The sequence below is a fragment of the Mastigoproctus giganteus genome, chromosome 8 (assembly GCF_048544385.1).
Source record: "Mastigoproctus giganteus isolate SK-2022 chromosome 8, ASM4854438v1, whole genome shotgun sequence".
NCBI lineage: Eukaryota > Metazoa > Arthropoda > Arachnida > Uropygi > Thelyphonidae > Mastigoproctus > Mastigoproctus giganteus.
The window spans coordinates 80662956-80681934 of record NC_143582.1 but is presented as its reverse complement, the minus strand read 5'-3'; the positions used below and the strand labels follow the sequence as shown (position 1 = coordinate 80681934).

Below are 18979 nucleotides of genomic sequence, written 5' to 3'. Positions count from 1 at the left end.
TCACCAGTGGTTCCTTTATCTGCAAATTCTTAATGCATGAATAATCACTGCTGATAATCAGATCAAGGGTATTACTCTCTTTGGTTGCCTCTCGAACATGTTGCTGTAGAAAACAGTCATCCAATAAAGCCACAAATGCCTTGCTAGTGTGCGAGTGACCAATCCACAAGTTCCAGTAGATATCTGGAAAGTTAAAATCCCCCATAACAAGACATTCTGATTTACTAGCCCAATCTATTTCTCTGCACAATTGCTCATTATACTCATCAGATTCATTAGGCCTATATATATTATTTCACACCAAGCAGACTTAACACTGCATTGTCCACCAACATCAATTGGATGATGCACGTCCTTTGATTTTATGTGTTTCTTAACTAACAGCATAACCCCTCCTCCCTTCCTATCCTGTCTATCCTTTCTGCACACATTGTACTCCCCAAATTCCAGTTCTGCACTGCTTATGTCTGTGTGATACCATGTCTCTGATATCCCAACAATATCTGCCTTTGATGTCTTGACTAGTACTTCAAGCTCATCAAATTTATTAACTATACTCCTAGCATTGGTGTACACACAAGTATACATACACCTGTTTCTACTCTTAGTTACCTTAACACGTGTATTTATTTGTTCCACTATGACTCCCAGCACTCCTGGAAATCCCCATTGCTTTGCTTTCCAGACTGCTGCTCAATTGCATTTCAATAGAAGCAGTGCAAGAATCACTTTCACCTCTGCCTGCGGTTGCCGTTAATCTATTAGTCTTTGTCTCCCCACAAACTAGCAGTTTTCGGACTCACCTAACTCTGCCTCGATAGCATCAGCAAACATTCTTGCACCCTTTCTATTTAAGTGTATCCCATCCCTGTAGAAGCAGTCCCTTCTGTTAACAAGCACTGACCAGACTGAAAAAAATTCTACCCCTTGAGCCTTGCACAATCTCTCCAGGGCCGAATTGATCTTACTGGTCTTGTGAATCTTTCTTCGTCTCGGAGTTTTAAAATTTGTCCGTAGCTTCATGTCTGTGATGGGCTAGCCTATTTATTAAAGGAATAAAAGGTTTATTTATTCTGTTAATTGGAGGACTTACCTTGTTGCAGTTCTGAGTTTCTCTGAGCTTGGAGATGAAGAGCTTGAACGCTCTAAAAAGAAAAGTAAATCAGTGAATGGCTGTATAATATGTACTTTCATTAATAATAATAATATAATACAAATTAATTCCTGCCCAAAAAAACAAGGTGTTATTAGTAAGAAATTTCTACTTAAAATATAACACATTAAAAAAAGAAGGAAATAAAAGATAAGAAAAGAATAAAAATAGAAAATACATCTGAGTATCATTCTTCCAGCAACAGTGCGGTTACCTTTCATTAAAAATAATACTTTTTCTAAACGTAAATTTAATGTGAGACATTTTATAAGTAGAACTAATTGTAAAATACAGGTTATACAAAATGTAATGATAATAATAATAACTCCTTAATAAAAATTAATTCAACTATTTTAAAATTCTTCTAATATTAAATTGAAGGTTCTTTTTGTATAATTGATATTATTAAAAATTTTAAGGAATTTTGGGATTTCTCCGATTCTAATATAGGAAGTCTTATATTATGAAAGTTATAATATTCTAATCGAGTCATTGCAATATTTTTTGATAATTTTTGCAAAAGAAATAGCAGTTGTTTTTATACAGAAAAATTGCTTTATATTTCAGTAGACTACGCTGTGCTGCCACTTTATTAGGTACATCTACCTACTTTGAGCCTTCTTTAGCCTTCAGACCAGTCTGAATTCGTCTAGGCATGGATTGAACAAGATGCTGAAAACGTTGTGCAGGAATGGAGTACCATGCAGACATGAGTGTGTCACGCAGTTCCTTGAGATTCGACGGAGGTGTAGGCCTGCAGCGAACAGCCCTTTCCAACTCGTCCCAAATATGTTCAGTAGGATTGAGATCCACGGACTGAGCGGACCACTCCAGGAACATGACATTTCATAGTGATTTGGGCTTTGTGCACCGGCGCATTATCCTACTGGAAGTAATTATCTGATTGAGGATAAACTGTCAACATGAACGGATGCACTCGGTCCTCAACGATGTGTACGTACGATGTGGCATTCAGATGTGAATCTATCGGTATCAGTGAACCCAACGTGCGCCAAGAGAACATTCCCCCACACCATAACACTGCCCCCACCACCACCTTGCACAGTAGTCGTCAGACATGACGGGTCCATGGATTCATGTTGTTTTCGCCAAATTCTGAGCCTTCCATCAACATGATGCATTAGGAACTTCGACTCGTCAGACCAAGCAACTGTTTTCCAATCCTCGATATTCCAGTGCTGGTGTTGCTGCGCCAACAGGAGGTGTGCTCTCTTGTTCTTCATTGATAACAAAGGTACGCAATGTGGCCGTCGGCGGTTGTAGCCCATTCGCGACAAAGTGCGACTAGTGGTCCGTTGCGATATTTTGTTCTGCGCACCAAGGTTGTATTCTAGCCATCCTCTTCTGACCTCTCTCATCAACAAGCGATTTTCTTCCACAAGAGTTCCGTTGAGAGGATGTTTTCTGTTCGTTGCACCATTCTCGATACACCCTTGAAACTGTGGTGCATGAAAAGTTCAGGAGAGCTGCCTTTTCAGAGATGCTTTGTCCAGCACGTCTTGCACCTACTACCATGCCACGTTCGAAGTCCATTAGATCACTCCTTTTCCCCATTCTTGGTACGGTTTGTACGCTTAACTGATACTAGAAAGGTTGTTCTGCTGCATTTATATCCACAACTGTGGTCATGCGACTTGTAATGTTGTTGGAGAAACCATTTGTGTGCACAGCAGGGGTGTAATGGCCACTCTGGGATGCTCCTCATTCTATACACTTACGTTACTTGTTGCTTGGATAGTATTTTAACAATAAACTATCTTGTATCATCTACATAACTGTGTGGTACTACACTCAGGGTAGTGGAAAATGAAAAGGACCTGGGAGTAATTGTGCAGTGAGATATGAAGTTATCCGAGCAGTGCAGACAGGCTGCCAGGACAGCTTGTGGGGTTTGTCAATGATTTGCAGGAACAAGGAGGTGATTATCCCCTTGTATAAGGTAATGGCCAGGCCACATTTTGAATACTGCATAAAGGTGGGGAGGCTTCATTTTAGGCAGGATGTGGTGCTGCTGGAACGAGTACAGAGAAAGGCAACGAGATTTGGTGAGGGTAACAAAGGGGTGCTCTTACCAAGAGAGCTTCATTCCTGCAAAATTGCAGTATCTCGAGACTAGTCACCTGCTAGGTGATGTGGAGGTGTTTGTCTTTGTTTGGCTTGAGCAAACTCAATACTGATGGGATTCTTCCTCTTCCTTCGACTTTGCACATGAGGAGACATAAATTCAAATTAAGAAAGGATGGTTGCAGAATAGATATGCGAAAGTTTTCCTTCAGCAAACAGATGGGTGATTTCTCAAAACAGGAAAGAGCACGTAATCGTGCTCTTTCCTGTTTAGAAAGTCATCAAGGAATTAGAAAATGATAAAGAAGCTTTATGTTGGAAATGCTTACTGTCCTGAGAGTGGATATTTCTACTGGAAGGTATTTTGTTTAGTGTACTTGAAAAAGTTTAAAAAGCAGTGTTTCGAAACGTCGTACTGTATCCGATCGTGAGGAAAAAGTCTTAGAGAGTCCAGATATCTTTTTTTAATACAAGATAGGATTTTGCTTAAGAGGTGTAGAAAGGATGAAGACGAATAATGCAAGAATTATTAACTGTATGAAAAGAACTTGATAATCCTTTTAATAAAGCATTATCGAGAATTATCTTTAATATTTCAAGTTCTTTAATAAAGAACTTGAAATATAAAAGAATAAACAGCAGGAACAAACGAAACAATTATATACGTATGATTAGAAATTATATAATTTTGAAAAGTAACGGAAGAAACTTGGAAATATCACTTAAAGATAATTTAAGAAAAATATAAAGGGCTATTGCGAGTTATTACTTGCGAATTTAGAGATATCAGCAGTATTTTTAAAATTAGGAGGATCATTTTGGCATCCTACTGATCGTTTAAAAAATTGCTCTACTGCACTTAATGCTGTGAAATTAAAAATAGAATTAAAATAACTACTTTTGAAAAATAAAAGTGTAGAAAAAATCACCACCAAAAACTTTTACGCAACATTTTATCTCTCTTGAACTATTAAACTTCCATCACTCGGTGAAATGATTCTTTTTTGTGATGCGTTAATATAAAAGTTTAATAATTAAAATTTTATTTTTAATTAAAAGCATTTCAGTATATTTTAATTTTGAAATTTCGCACCTTATTGAATTTCTTACTCATTAAATCATAAAGGTTTATTGTTAAACGGAAATAATTAACTTACCTTTTTCTTTTTCTTCCTCTTTAATTGCTTGATAAACAGCTGACTGTTTTACTACTGGGATTCCCGGAGTAGGAGACGATAACCTGTAAACGATAAGCAGTCTTATTCAACTGTATATATATATATATATACAAGGTGGCCATAATTTAAGTATCCCTATTCAGAGCTCTCTGTAGCTCTAAGTAATAAGCGGAATGCCACCAAAATCAGTAAGTAAACTATTCAAGGCATGGGGAGAAGGATCCCGTGAAAAAAAAAATTAGTTCAAAAATCTGCCAATGGGGATAATATGGCGCTGTACAAGAGGAAAGACATGGCAAAGCACCAACAAATAAATAACTAAGACAAACCTTAATGAAATTCTAAATTTTTATTTGTGCTCTTTGCAAAAAAAAAACAGAAAGAAACAGTTAAACTGCCAGAGGAAATGGTTTCACAGCTCCAAACTCACTCATAGTTTCCTCCCGATAGTTGATGATGGTGGAGTTGGTTTTCGATGTGATGGCCATTGTTCTGGACCAGAAATTGCATTCGATGCACAGTGTGCTCAACTGCGGAATGCAGCATCTCTGGAGTAATTTTTCGCACATGTTGCGTTACGTTGTCCTTTAAGACAGCCGGGTTAGGGACACTTCATCGATAGACATTGGCCTTGAGGTGACTCCACAGCCAAAAATCACACGGTGTAAGGTCAGGTGAATGTGGTGGCCATGCAATGAGAAACCAATGACTAATGACTCTTTGGGCAGTAAAGTGATGCCAGAGATGCTGCTGTAATGGTCATGCGATATGAAGAGGAGCCCCATCTTGCATAAAAATTTGTCTCATCTAGGTATCCTCTTTGCTGCAGTTGAGGAATAATGTTAACAGTAAAGTTAGAGAATACGCTTGCGATGTTCGCGTTGTGCCTTTATAGCTCTCTGCTGCTGGGAAAATTAAATTAACTGAATTTTATGCAAATTTTCTGCTCTCTTAGGTGCCTCATTTTTTAGTTTGGGTTTAAAACTTTAGCGCAATTCAGTTTCTTTCTTTTTTTTTGCAAAGAGCACAAATAAAAATTTGTAATTTCATTAAGGTTTGTTTTAGTTATTTATTTGTTGGTACTTTGCCATGTCTTTCCTCTTGTACAGCGCCGTATTATCCCCATCGGCAGATTTTTGAACTATTTTTTTTTTCACGGGATCCTTCTCCCCATGCCTTGAATAGTTTACTTACTAATTGTGGTGGCATTCCGCTTATCACTAAGAGCTACAGAGAGTTCTGAATAGGGATACTTAAATTATGGCCACCCTGTACTTTTATATACTTGTACATATTAGATGAAATAATTTCGAGATTGTTTTCTTTGATTTCAGCAAACCATATGACTCAGTCCTGCACACGACAGGTTATTGTATACGCTGGAACACGAAATCACGGGGAAAATCCTTACATGGAACGCAGGGTAGTAATTGCGGCAGAGGGTAGTTCTTCAGCTTCGGCTAATGTAAGAACTGGAGTCCCTCAAGAATTGGTACTGGGACCACAATCGTTTTTGATTTTTATAAATGACATCAGCGAAGCAATACTATAATGTCAAAATTTGCAGATTGTGCCAACATAATAATGGTCAGCGCCAAGCAGCGTTTCTCCAAATGATTTAGATGTATTATCACCAATGATAATTAATGTATTAAGAATCTGCAGATAAAGGAACCACTAGGTGGCAGATCACAGTGTATTGATGTGGGATTTAATTAAAGATGTAACTACCATCAGGTGAAAAGGGAAGGGAAGGGTTTTTGCTTTCGTAAAGGTGAGTACAGTGGTCTCAGACAGTTTTTAAATTCTATACAGTGCGACCAACTGATTATACCAACAGCAAATTCTAAATGGGAAGCTTACAAGGAATTAATCTTGGAAGCTACAAGGCTTTTCATACAACTAAGAAATACTGTTCAAGATTTAGGCCAAAGTGGATGTCACATGAACTAATGACACTCGTAGCAGAGGAGAAAAAAATGCCTGGGATGCATATAAATTATTAGGCGACACAGAAGACTATGGTAGCTATAAGTTAGTCTGTAATCAAGACACGAAGGAGGTTCGGCAAGCGAAGGCAGATTAAGAGAAATCTTTGGCAAAAGATGCAAAGAAAAACAGCGAAAATATCTTTACTTATATAAACTCTAAAAGGAAGGGATGAATAGGGTTGGTCCAGTTGATATCGATGGTTCGACTGCTGATGATCTTGCTAAGGTATGACGAACTCCATGAGTATTTTGCATCTACATTCACACACACACTAGGAAATCTCTAGGGAAGTGGAGGCCAATATCTAATAGGGAAGTAAATGAATTTGTAATAACTGAGAGGAAAGTGGAAGACAAATTGTTGAAGTTAAACATATGAAAGGCTCCTGGAGTGGATGGGATCAATCCAGTGATATTAAAGGAAGCAGAAAAAGAAGTAAGCACACCCTTAGCCATAATTATGAGAGCATTTTTGGATTCAGGGAAGGTCTCCACGGACTGGAGAGGTGCGAATGTATTCCCAATTCACAAAAGATGATAAGGGTGACTCGAATAATTACACCTGTTAGTTTAACTTGTGTTCCAGGGAAAGTAATGGGGTCACTTGTTAAAGAAGTAATGTAGGATCATCTCATCTAGAGAAGACAGCAGTTATAGTACAGACACAGCATGGGTTTCTTAAGGAGAAATCTTGTCTGACCAACTTGATTGGATACTAGGATGTTGTCACAAAGGACAAGTTGTTGCTTGTCTTTTATGCCGTCTAATATGGACTAATGTTATTAGTGGAGGTCCTCAGGGTTCGGTGTCGGGCCCATTGTTGTTTTTTGTATTTATAAATGATATTGATGAAGGTATATTAGGCTTAATGTCCAAGTTTGGAGATAATATAAAGGTTGGTAGGATTGTTAATAACAGTAATGAGAGCATGTTACTGCAACAGGATCTAGAAATGTTAGGCAGATAGACTGAGAAGTAGTAGCTGAAGTTTAACATTGGCAAATGCAACGTACTGCTAGTGGGTAGCAGTAACGCCAGATTAAAGTACCAACTGTGCGGTACTAAACTCAGGGTAGTGGAGAATGAAAATGATCTCGGGATAATTGTGCAGTCAGATATGAAGTTCTCTGAACAGTGCAGACAGGCTGTCCGGACAGCTCATGCTGTTTTGTTAATGATATACAGGAATTTTGCTAGCAGGGATAAGGAGGTGATTATCCCTTTGTATAAGGCAATGGTCAGGCCACACCTTGAGAATTGCATATAGGTCTGGGGGCCTGATTTTAGGAAAGATGTAGAACTACTGGAATCAGTACCGAGAAGGGCAACGAGATTGGTGATGGGAACAAAGGGGTGCTCTTACCAAGAAAGGCGTCATTTCTACAAACTGCGGCTTCTGGAGACTAGGTACCTGCAAGGTGATTGAAGTGTTTAAGCTTTGAATGTTTTGCGCAAGCTGATTGCTGATGGGATTCTTCCTCTTGCTGAGATTACGCACTTGAGAGGGCGTAAATTTAAATTGAGGAAAGATGATTGCAGAAAAGATGTGCGGAAATTTGCCTTTAGTCAGCGAATAGTTGATTGCTGGAATAAACTTCCATCTGTCGTTCTGGAAGTTGATAGCTTAAATAAATTCAAAGAAGAACTAGACAAACTTTTGGAGGGAACAGATAGGTGAAATGGGAAATGTCTGATGCTATATAAGCTTGCTTTCTTGCATCATATGCCACTACTAATGCTAATATAGTAATACTTCAAGAATGGTCAGAAAGTGGCAACTATGTTTTAATGCAGCAAAATGCATTTGGGGAACAGTAACTCGAGATTAACTTATACACTTGGTGGGGTCGAATTAGAAATTCCAGAGGAAGAAAAGATTTAGGAGTTTGCATACTGTCAGACATGAAGTTCTCCGAAGAGTGTAGACAGGCATCAAGGAAGGCCCACAGTGCCCTATCTGGAGTATGATTTATCGAACATTTGCTGTAAAGATAGGGATATCATAATCTCACTGTACAAAGCTATTGTAAGACTGCACAGTGCTCAAGTATCAAGACTGCACCTAAAAAAAAGAGAAAACTTGGACGTTTTTGAAAGTGCCCAAAAGATGGGCAGCACATATGATTATATCGGAAAAAGAACAACCATATGGGGAGTAACTTCAAATATATGGCTACGGAGACTGGAATCTGGAGATTTGATTGAGAAAGCTCTGAGAACGGTGAATTAAAATGAATGAGGCTGAAATTTTCACTATTATAAATGATTCTAGAACTATGGGGTGATAAAATCAAATTATGGGAGAAGAGGTTAGACCATTGTTGCAAGTAGTGTTCTTTAACCAGCGTGTTGTTGATTGCTGGAATAAGGCTCTATGGAAGGTTGGTCTGACAGCTTGGGAAAAGTGAAGGTCAGATGGATAGGGTCGTGGAGAGAGTCAAATAGATGAGCTATTTTATATTATTATTTCTTTTTATTTTAAATATTTTTTGGCTGTTGCAGCAAAAGCATCGGGCTTCTTTGCACCCAATAGCTAATACTAATACTAATTATGACACAAAATTTCAACCCAATGTCTTCTTTTTATTCTAACCCTTATTACCTAAGAACTAACTATAAGTCTCATCATTCTTTTGTTTAGCAAAAATTGTCGTTGTATGTAGAGAGGAAACAACGTCATATTAAGTTTTCTGTCCTCTCTCTCTCTCTCTCTCGTTTGATAATAATTGTATCAGGTTAATTGTTTTTTACAATGGAGTATTGCGAACACCTAAACCACTGAAAAAAATTCTTAAACCATTCAGTGATTTAAAAAATATTTAAAGCACTGAAAAAAATTATTACTCTTAATGTCTGATTTCATAAAATAGGCTTCTGTGTGATAATTTAGGAATATTCAGAGCTATTCGGGTCAATTCAGGATTAATATCATCACCGTGTCGAAACTACTGAAATCAAAAATAGACGTTCTCAAATTATTTCTCTTCTTCACAGTCTAATGATAGCACACTGAGCCGAGAGGAGGTCGCTACACTCCAACTGTGACTAGCTGAGAAGCCTACAATGGATGTTCCCGTCCAATACCACAAATCTCGCGAACCGGCTCGGCACAGACATCAAGGGACTGTGTTTCAGGAAGCCTTATAGAACTGTCATTCTTCAGCAGACTTGCCAGTTGATGAGTTTCAGTCTGTAGCCCTGGAGAATTAGCGACAGCTCGGTGTGCTGCAGCTGCTCCAATTCTGGGAATGGATGTTTCCCAGGAATAACAGCAATCACAAGGAAAGCTGCTTCCTAGTGCCCGTCCATGCCACAAGGAGGCGGGCAGCTGGCAACTGCACGTACTGACCAGTCCAAAAGGACTTATCTAAAGATCTTCCATCCACTGGTAGACAGAATGGAATCGCCTGTGAATACAGTACCAGAAAAAAAAAACAGAAAGAAAAATGAAGAAATTAAAAATAATACTAGAATACAGCAAAACAAAAATAATATTAATAGAAATAGAAGAGTATGAATAAAAAAAAAAACAGATAATAAGACCTCACGGGGACCAGCATATTTTTTTTTGTAATTTAACTTCGTTCTCTAGAAGTCAGCAAGATCCATACGTATCTAAAAACATTTAATATATTAAAAATAACCTTAGTGCTACTTAATATATGTTTTGCATAAATAAACTGCAACAATACCAGGGCTGCTTGTTGGAACAGCACTGCTGCACTTTGAGAGATCAATGCATTTAGAACTTTGCCCTTCGAAATGTAATTTCACAGCTCTATGTTCTTAATAAATCAGAGCATAACCAACTAATTACAGTAGAACGCTGGCTGAAAATGAACTTAAATTTATTTTTTTCAATTTATGCGATATTCGTTTATTTATTTTTCAAAAATCCATTGAAAATCCACCGGCATACGTTGAAGCCTAATAAAAATTGTGTCCTCTTTGAAATTAGCTTATCTCTGAATAAACAAATCTGATACCACTCCGCATTTCAAGATTATTTTTAGCAGAAAATTGTCTCGCCCTTTCTGTCTGTCTGCCCCTCTCTCTCTCTCTCTCTCTCTCTCTCTCTCGCTCCTTCTGTATGTCTACGTACATGGTTGCAATGCACGATGGCAGCATTTCAAAGGTCTCTTCGTTCCAAATTATTGTTCCATAGAATAGATTTAAAGGATTTAGAGGTAGTCTCTATACGAAAAATTATATATTTCAATTGAACGTACCCTTGGTTCCTCTTCGAAAGTTCGGCAGGGCGTGCAAAGCGTTCCGCTGTGGAATAAGACGAATAGCGGTCGAAAAGCTGCTCGTGTTGTGCGTGTGGTGGTGGTGTTGCCGGTGACCTAGTCGCGGCCTGGAAGGAGAAAGAGAATTTAGTCACAACAGACAAGTTTGGCACCTGTCCAGTTTGTTTTTATTCACTTCTGGAACTATTTGATAAACAAAGTCCAAGAAGGTGCTAGAATACGGAAACAGGGTTTACTGCGGAAGGTTAAAAAGAAGAAAAAGTATCTGGTTACAGGACATCATTACTTTTGTATCACATCACTGATTATACCATCACGTGATATATCACTTCATATCGTGTTTTATGTGAAAGAAATGCAACTATTATAAACCAAAAAAGTTTGTTTGTTAAGTTAAAATAAGTTAAGTTAAGTTAAAATAAAAAGATGACAAATATGGAGGCAAACATAGAGGTTTGATGAATCTCTGAAAGTACAAGGTTTCGTATTTCCTGTGGGTGGATTTTTATGCTGCATTAGCCATAAAGGCCCGCCCACAAGAAATTAGTTTGAGTTCGAATTCCACGAAATTATCCATTAGGGATGAGTTTGTCAGTTTCAGGAGAAGTTGTGGGATTTTCCCACTATTTTTATTGGTTTCATCCCAAGAATGAATTTACAGAGGGCAACTTGTTCTAATGGCTTTAGGTGCCATGGCCATAATGCCGAACAATTCGGTCGCAAAACAAGCCCCATCTACTGTCTTTTAGCGTCTAGGAGAAGAAAAAATTACTAGCCATTCACAATTTCATTCCTCTTTACTCTTTCTGGCCTCTCTGCTAAAACCAAATGCTTGAAGATTTCGAACTTCTCAATTGGACTAATGTCAGATGAGTTTCCAGTCACCATATTATTATTATTTTGCCCATTCTGTTTTAAGCAAACCATTATTTTATTATTCGTACTCTGGGGCAAAACGTGTCATCTTAGCACAGTCATTTTCAGGAAATGTGTTTCTGTTTCGAAATAAAACAGGTCTCCAGGACGCGAATATGAATCCTAGCATCGCCAGCCCCCCCACACCGGGACGAAAGACCTGAGTTCGTATCTCGTTGATGACGGGAGATATTTTTATGGGCCTTTTTCAAAACGTGGCTGAGTTAGTCAGTCTTCGGCAAGGGTATCATGGTTTTTTCTCCAGGAAACTTGGGTTTTCGTCCATCAGGCAGAAAATCTACCACAGAATTCACGCAATTTACCGACAGTATACACGCAGCAATATGGCCTTAGACTTTAGTCGCTGATGCTCCTAAAACCTTACTGTAACAACAACGTTTAGAAAGAACATTGTACGGTTCTTTTTTATTTCATCCACGTTTTCTCCACATTTATATTTGTCTCCATATTTATGTTTCTTTTATTTTTAGATATAAACAACTTTTGTAAAAGTTGTAGATTATTTTCAATAACTTTTGAGCACCGATAAATATCACAATATACTCCGGGACAACCAGAGGAGTTCACAAGATACAGAGAATACAAGAAACAGCACCGTATTTAGCAGTCACGTACTTGAATCCCGGTAACTCAAGGCACGCGTACTAATACGTACCTGAACACTCGGCTATGGCGGCTTGTGTAATGAATAAAGAAACATTTGATTAAGAAAAACATCAATAATATAAATTAATTGTGAAGTTTGTCATCATGAAAACTATATTTGTGGTTTTTCTTCCTACGAATTCACTCTGTCTGAAACTGCTTTGCTTATTAACGTTTTAAATGTTCTCTTTGGTTACATTTTTACAAACTGTTATTTTGCAGCATTAAATATCAGCATTTTGACGCTGTGTTCCGATAGAATTTCGTAACAACGTGTGCCTTATTCAGAACATCAACAGTCATTAGACAATCTTAGTTCTAAAAAGACCGTCTCGATGATGTTTACCCAAGGAATAAAGTTTCTGCACAAGCTGTGTAGTTAAAAATAGAGTTTTACACACACACATAAGGGGCTTTTCCTTCCAGATAAGTAATACTGAGTTGGTGTGTTTTTGCATTTTTCCTGTCTGATAAAGATCACTGCCAGAAGATTCGGAAAATTTCAGGAAGAAAACATTGGCACCAACAATATCATGACTCCTTTCCTTTTCTTTCGTTTGGAGTTAGTTTACTTTCGCTCTTGAATGCCATCGGGTAGCAGAACAAGCTACAAACCCACAAGCCGACACGTTTATCTTTAAGCTAAAGATGATTCATGATTGTGAACTGGATACGCTACATTTTCTACGTACTGTACATAGAAAATATTTTTGGCATCAGCACGCCTTAATGAATGCTTTCTTATATTACTGTAGAAGATCATTACTGTTTAATTTTATGCTACGGCAGCTAAGGCTATGAGGCGTTACTTGTCTGTGTTTTGTCTATAAATAGCGTGTATTCAGTTAGTTTTCTTGCTTACGGGATGGAAAGCTAGAATTTCCGGTATGTTTATTCCAATGATCTCTTTGTTCGCTCTTTGACTAACGTATAACTGGTTAATCAGTATTAGTATTGGACAAAGCAAGTGACCATAAACAAATACTTCAGAGAATGAGGTAAGGATTCTTAACTTATTTAACATCAGTCAAAAAACTGAGAGTAATCAGTATCATATTCTTGCATTTCATTTCTTTCAAATATTTGTCCATTCCCTCCTTAAATAAACTTCTGACATGGAAATCCAGTCTGCAATCATCCTCGCCCAATTTAAATTTATCGTCTTTCACCTGCTCGTATGGATTTTTGAAGTTCATCTAAATTTAAGGAGGGATTGGACAAATACAAAATGTCATATGACCAAGTGTAAAGATATCCTCAGAATTTAGTTTAGTCAAGACTTTCAAAGCCTTTACACTTTGAGCAGTCATCCCACAGATGTTTGGTTTCCAAACGCTGTACTTCGCATAATTCAAGTGTCGCCTGATAAGAATACCATCTGCACTTTTAACTAATCTTGTTGCTCTTCTCTTTGTCCCTTTCTATCAAGCACACATTCTTCCTAAAATGGAAGTTCCAAACCTGTATGCAACAGTCAAGACGTGGACTAACAATTTCTCTATAAAATAGAGCATTTACCTTTGTCTCTACTGGAAAAGTTGCTATATATCTTCACTGAAACCGCATTACCAGTTTAACAACTTGTTTCTACTGCTCAGAGAACTTCACATCAGACTGTATAGTACGCTTCCAATTCCTTTTTATTATCAACTATCTTGAGTTATGAATTTCCCAAGAGATACGTTATCCTAGGATTATATTTCAGCCCATCCAAATAATGTATCTGTCTTATAGACGTACTACCTCCTGAGTACTGTGAATTATCACCTTGCCCACTTTCATATCATGAGCAAAGTTACAAATTTTTCAATTCAAATTATTATATTAGAGCCACCAGTAATTTCTTACATATACCCGTTTATATATTAGTCTGTAAATTGCGTGTGTTCTCTGGTCGATTTGCCTGTTTTCTGGACGAAAAAACCCCAGTTTCTGGGGGGAAACCTTGATATCTACGTCTGAGACCGACTAACTCAAGCATGGAATGTAAAAAACCCATTAAAGTTCTTCGCGTCATCGACGGGATTCGAACCTGGGACTTTTCCACCCGATATGGAGAGGACGGTGACGATGTCACTGTGCTACCCGCGCAGACTGAGTAAAGTTACATTAAACTTAGTATACTATATAAACATCATGAATAAGTACAATACATAGTAGAAACACAGTAGGGTGGAAAGCCCAGCATCAAAACTTGAGACCCCACTCGTGATATTAGTCAATTAGAGCAGTGGCCAGTTATAATTATTCCCTCTCTACTACCACTCAGCTCTCTCTCTCTCTCTCTCTCTCTCTCTCTCTCTCTCTCTCTCTCTCTCTCTCTCTATCCCTAGTAGTAACTTGCTATTAATGCCACACTGCTCCATTTTATGTAAATTAAGGACTCCAAAATTTTCCCTGGCACAGAAGTCAAACATACAGGGTCGTAGTAACTGATTTCGCTCTTTAAGCCACTTTGTGAATAGGGGAGACTATGTCTATAGTCTCCCCTATTCACAAAGGAACACTCTCCACCAGTTTTTTGTAAATGTCCTCCAATATTTTCTGTCATTTAGTCTGTTATTCCCAACTGTTATTCTCAAGATTCAAAATATTTATTTAGCTTATTGTCAACCACTTAAGAATCATTGATAATGTTCAAACAGATATGAAGTAGGTCTATATGATTAATTCCGTTTACTTCTAACATACGCAAAGAAGTCCTCTCATATATAATCGAATTCCTTTCAGGCCTTGTAGAAAAGGCCTGATTTCGAATCCTGCCAATGACGCGAGGAAGAAACTTTTATGGGCTTTTTTCACAACGTGGTCTTTTTTTCAAAGTCGATCCTGAACGAGGGTAGCAAGATTTTTGCTCCCAAAAACTTGGGTTTTTTTCATTCAACAAACAGGCATCCGACTAGACGCAATTTACAGACAAAATACAACTGGGTGCATGAGTTGGCTCTCTGGTAACCGATAACTTTAATGTTTAACGTAAAAATAGAATCCCTTTTCACTCTTCTTTGCAACGTACTTAAAGTACTTAGCCAAGACTTTTTTTACAAATTGATTTGTACTTACTGTAGGTTTTATATGTTTCTTTATAATTTAATAACACCCCATACCTCATTCTTCTTTTCTGCGACTATTTAGTGATGCACCCTAAATCAGCAATGCCCTCTTAGCACAGTTGGTACAATCACCGATTTTAGTTTCGAAAAGACTTTAGATCGGATCTCGTCAATTATGTGAGGAATTTTTCTGGGTATTTTTCACAACGTGGCCGAGGTAGTCGGTCTCAGGCGAGGACAGCATGGTTTTTTCTCCCGGAAACTTTGGTTTTTCATCTAGCAAACAGCAAATCGACCACAGAACAATCGCAATTTTGAGACTCTATACGGCGCAATAAAGCTTAAGTGATGTGCTAAAACTCTACAAAACAACATAAATCAGCAATATTACAAAGTTATTAATGCTTTAGTCACGAAGTGCATCTTATTTTTATTAAACAGAATTTTAAAAAATATTTACTGAATTATTTTCATTAAAATAACAAATTATAAATAATGATCAATTTCATTAAACAACTGAATGAAAGAATAAAAGTGAGTTATTTAATTAAATAACTTTAAAAATATTTTAAATTGATTAATTAAAATTAAATAAACTGTAATTAATGGAATTTTTTATAATATATAATTTTTTTAAAAACACAAAACAATAGTAACGAAACTACAATGAGCAATACCAATATACAATATTGCCCTGGGGATTCTGTGCAGTTTTATACTGCAGAGATAAAAACAAATAAATAAATAATAGAATAAAAACAATAATAAATAAATCAAAAATAACAAAATATAAAGAAAGATATAAAAAATAAAAGAAAATATTTAAAAAAATAGATAAGAAATAGACTATATGCTTCCCTACTCACATAGATAATTATCCAGTTGATCTTTGAATTTCTCCAAGCTCATCTAACCAGGAGGTAACTTTCTCCAGTGGTTCCTTACTGGAGGTAACTTTCTCCAGTAATGAACAATTGACAGGCTGAAAGATAACTTCTTGCAATCCACTCTAAACATCTTCTCCTCTAATTTGAACTTAAAAAGGCCTCCGTAGCCAAGTGGTCAGGAGCGGGAGTGCAGTGGCACATGCTCCTTGAGTAGACCGGGGTTCAAGCCCCTGACTGCTGAATACGGTCGATTTTCCAACCCGCACTGGACCAGCGTGGCAGATTATGGTCCATTTCCCTCAGCTTGAGGAGGCTTCCATCCTGCAGTGGGTTGATAATGGCTGCAATTTTACTTTTTTTTTTTAGTCCCCATTTCTCTCATCATTTATAACAGCGAAAATTTCGCCTTCATTCACTTTCCCCACTTATGTACTTCAATCAGGTAGCCCTCTAAGGTACAATACCAAGTTCTGTAACTCACATAATCGAAGTCTTTCCTGATACGGCTGCCCTTTTTCAGATCTCACCATGCTTAGTGCCAGCCTTTGAATCCTTTCAAAAAGCTGAATATCTTTATTTAGGTGAGATCTCCGTACTTGGACAGTATTCCTATCTCTGCAGGCTATTGTTCTATAAATCATCGATAGGACACCACGGGTTTTCCTGGCTGCCTGTCTACGCTGTTCAGAAAACATCATATCCAGCTGTATCATAACTCCAAGATCCCTTTTTTCCTTACTGTTTTTAATTCAATTCACCAAGTGGACAGGTAATTTTGGACTGCCATTTCCCACCAAACATAGCTGCGGCATTTCTTTTTTTTATGAAACCCCCAAGCACGAGAGGTATTAGAACCTATAATACTTTCGTAGTACCGTGCATGAGTTGAAAGTTGAGAAGATGAAAGAAGATATTTGTTCACATTAGACTTGAATTTCTGTAGACTGTAATTTTAGGGAAATATGTATGAAGGGTGGTTGTTTCGGAAAACGGATGTTGAATGAGTAAATGAGAAGAAGAAAAGTTGGTTCTGTGAGTTTGAAATTGGATAGAAAAGAACATTGACTAGTTGCGGCACGTGTTCAGACTGTTTTGGAAGAGAGAGTGGGAATTATAGAATGAATAACTGTTTGGAAGAAAAGTAACGCCCCGACCGAAAGAGAAAACCCAGTTTTTTAGATGCAGAAGAAGCAGTATTTGTAATGTGCTTATGCCAAGAGAGAATAGAAGTCAGGATAATCCCCAATAGAGATATATAATCTTGCCTAGAAATCGGAGTGTAATCGAGATCGATATAAGAGCAGAAGTATCCTCTTTGCGAGATATAAGACAGGACTGAGTTTTAAAATGGTTAAAATCAACTAAATTATCTTCCCCACTGGAGAATTACCAGCATTTAAGGAATTGGTACTGTAATTTATGTATACATTTATTGTTACATCGGTCCCATTTGTATGAGACTTCAGTATTCTTAGGACTTCGTGGGTAGCACAGTTAGTAGAATCGCCTTCCTCTCCACAACTGGTGAAAAAGACCTGAGTTTGAGTCCCGTCGATGACGTGAGGATTTTTATGGGCCCTTTTCAGAACGTAGCTGAGTTAGTCGGTCTCAGGCGAGGACAGCATGGTTTTTCGTCCAGCAAACCGAAAATCGACCACAGAACAGACAATATGCGTGGATGGCCTTAGTCGCTGATGCTCCTAAAACCTTACTACTACAACAAAAAGTGTTCTTAGTGTCATACAAATGAGATCAAGACATTATAATATCTTTAACTGTCATTTGTATTTTTCCAATAGAAGAAATTGAAACAGCTGTTGTTTAACAAGCCTACACGAATACGACATATGAATATTCACATTAACATATTCATATCCATATATTCAAATATTCATGTTTGTATATGAATCATTTAAAACTATGTATTTTTTTTTGTTAGAGGCATATAAATTGTCTTAATAAAATGGGTTTCTTACCTGGTAAGTTCTTCGGCCTTGAGAATTCTCCCTGGAAAGGAAATACAAAATATCAAGCAAATTATGGAATACGGTTGTACTATTTTTTTTTTATTTTACTGAAATATGAAAATACAAATCTGGAATAACCAATATTTGTATTTGTGACAATAAAGCAGAAAAGATACAGCTTTCACATTGAAAATATATCTCGTTTATTGAAATATATAAACAGTATTTCAAGCAAATAGCTCTTATTTTTGTCTCGAGGAGCTATAAATATGAAAAGACACTGGAAAAGAGACCCACTGACGAAGTAAAGAGGCTAGAACCAGACCGGGTACAGTTTCGGGATGAGGAAAGCTTATCTTTGAAATTGCCTCCAAGCGTACGCTCATGACAGTATTGTCTGTAGAAGTGTGTGTGTTCACGGACCGATTTGTATGTCGTGCGGGATGAAAAACACACGGGTGAAAACCTGAGATAACCTAATTACTACTGCATCGAATGAAGATTTTAGAAATTTCGACAGGAATCGAATCCGGATCTCTCCAAACAAATGGAACGCGATATATCGTGCCGACTAAGCTAATACGGAGGACTTAGGAAGCGTTTTGTTGGTCCCTTGATTTTGTAGAAGCAGTGCATAAAAATAGAAAGTAGCATATTTTTCTAGTTAATTTAAAATGAGATTAATGAAAATTTAAAATTTTCTTCAACTTTCAAGCAGTATTGAGGGTTGCGCGTTTGATATTAAAATCTATTCAGTAGGTGGCGTAGTTATTCTCCGCACAACTCACGTGCGGGTGAACGTGCTCGAGATCAGGAGTTGAAGCAGAAAAAACT

At 37.4% G+C, this 18979-nt stretch overlaps 1 protein-coding gene across 3 annotated transcripts in view; it reads right to left on the bottom strand.

The window, feature by feature from the left end:
- LOC150081674 (uncharacterized) overlaps positions 1–18979 on the bottom strand; it is a 115799-nt gene that overhangs the window by 30075 nt on the left and 66745 nt on the right. For all 3 annotated transcript variants that reach the window (XM_090378798.1, XM_090378799.1, XM_090378802.1), the window contains 4 exons: positions 18155–18185; positions 10637–10764; positions 4396–4478; positions 1094–1145 (listed from right to left, as the gene is read on the bottom strand). In XM_090378798.1, the coding sequence (XP_090234924.1) occupies positions 1094–1145; positions 4396–4478; positions 10637–10764; positions 18155–18185 (294 nt within the window). The remainder of the gene's footprint in view (positions 1–1093; positions 1146–4395; positions 4479–10636; positions 10765–18154; positions 18186–18979) is intronic.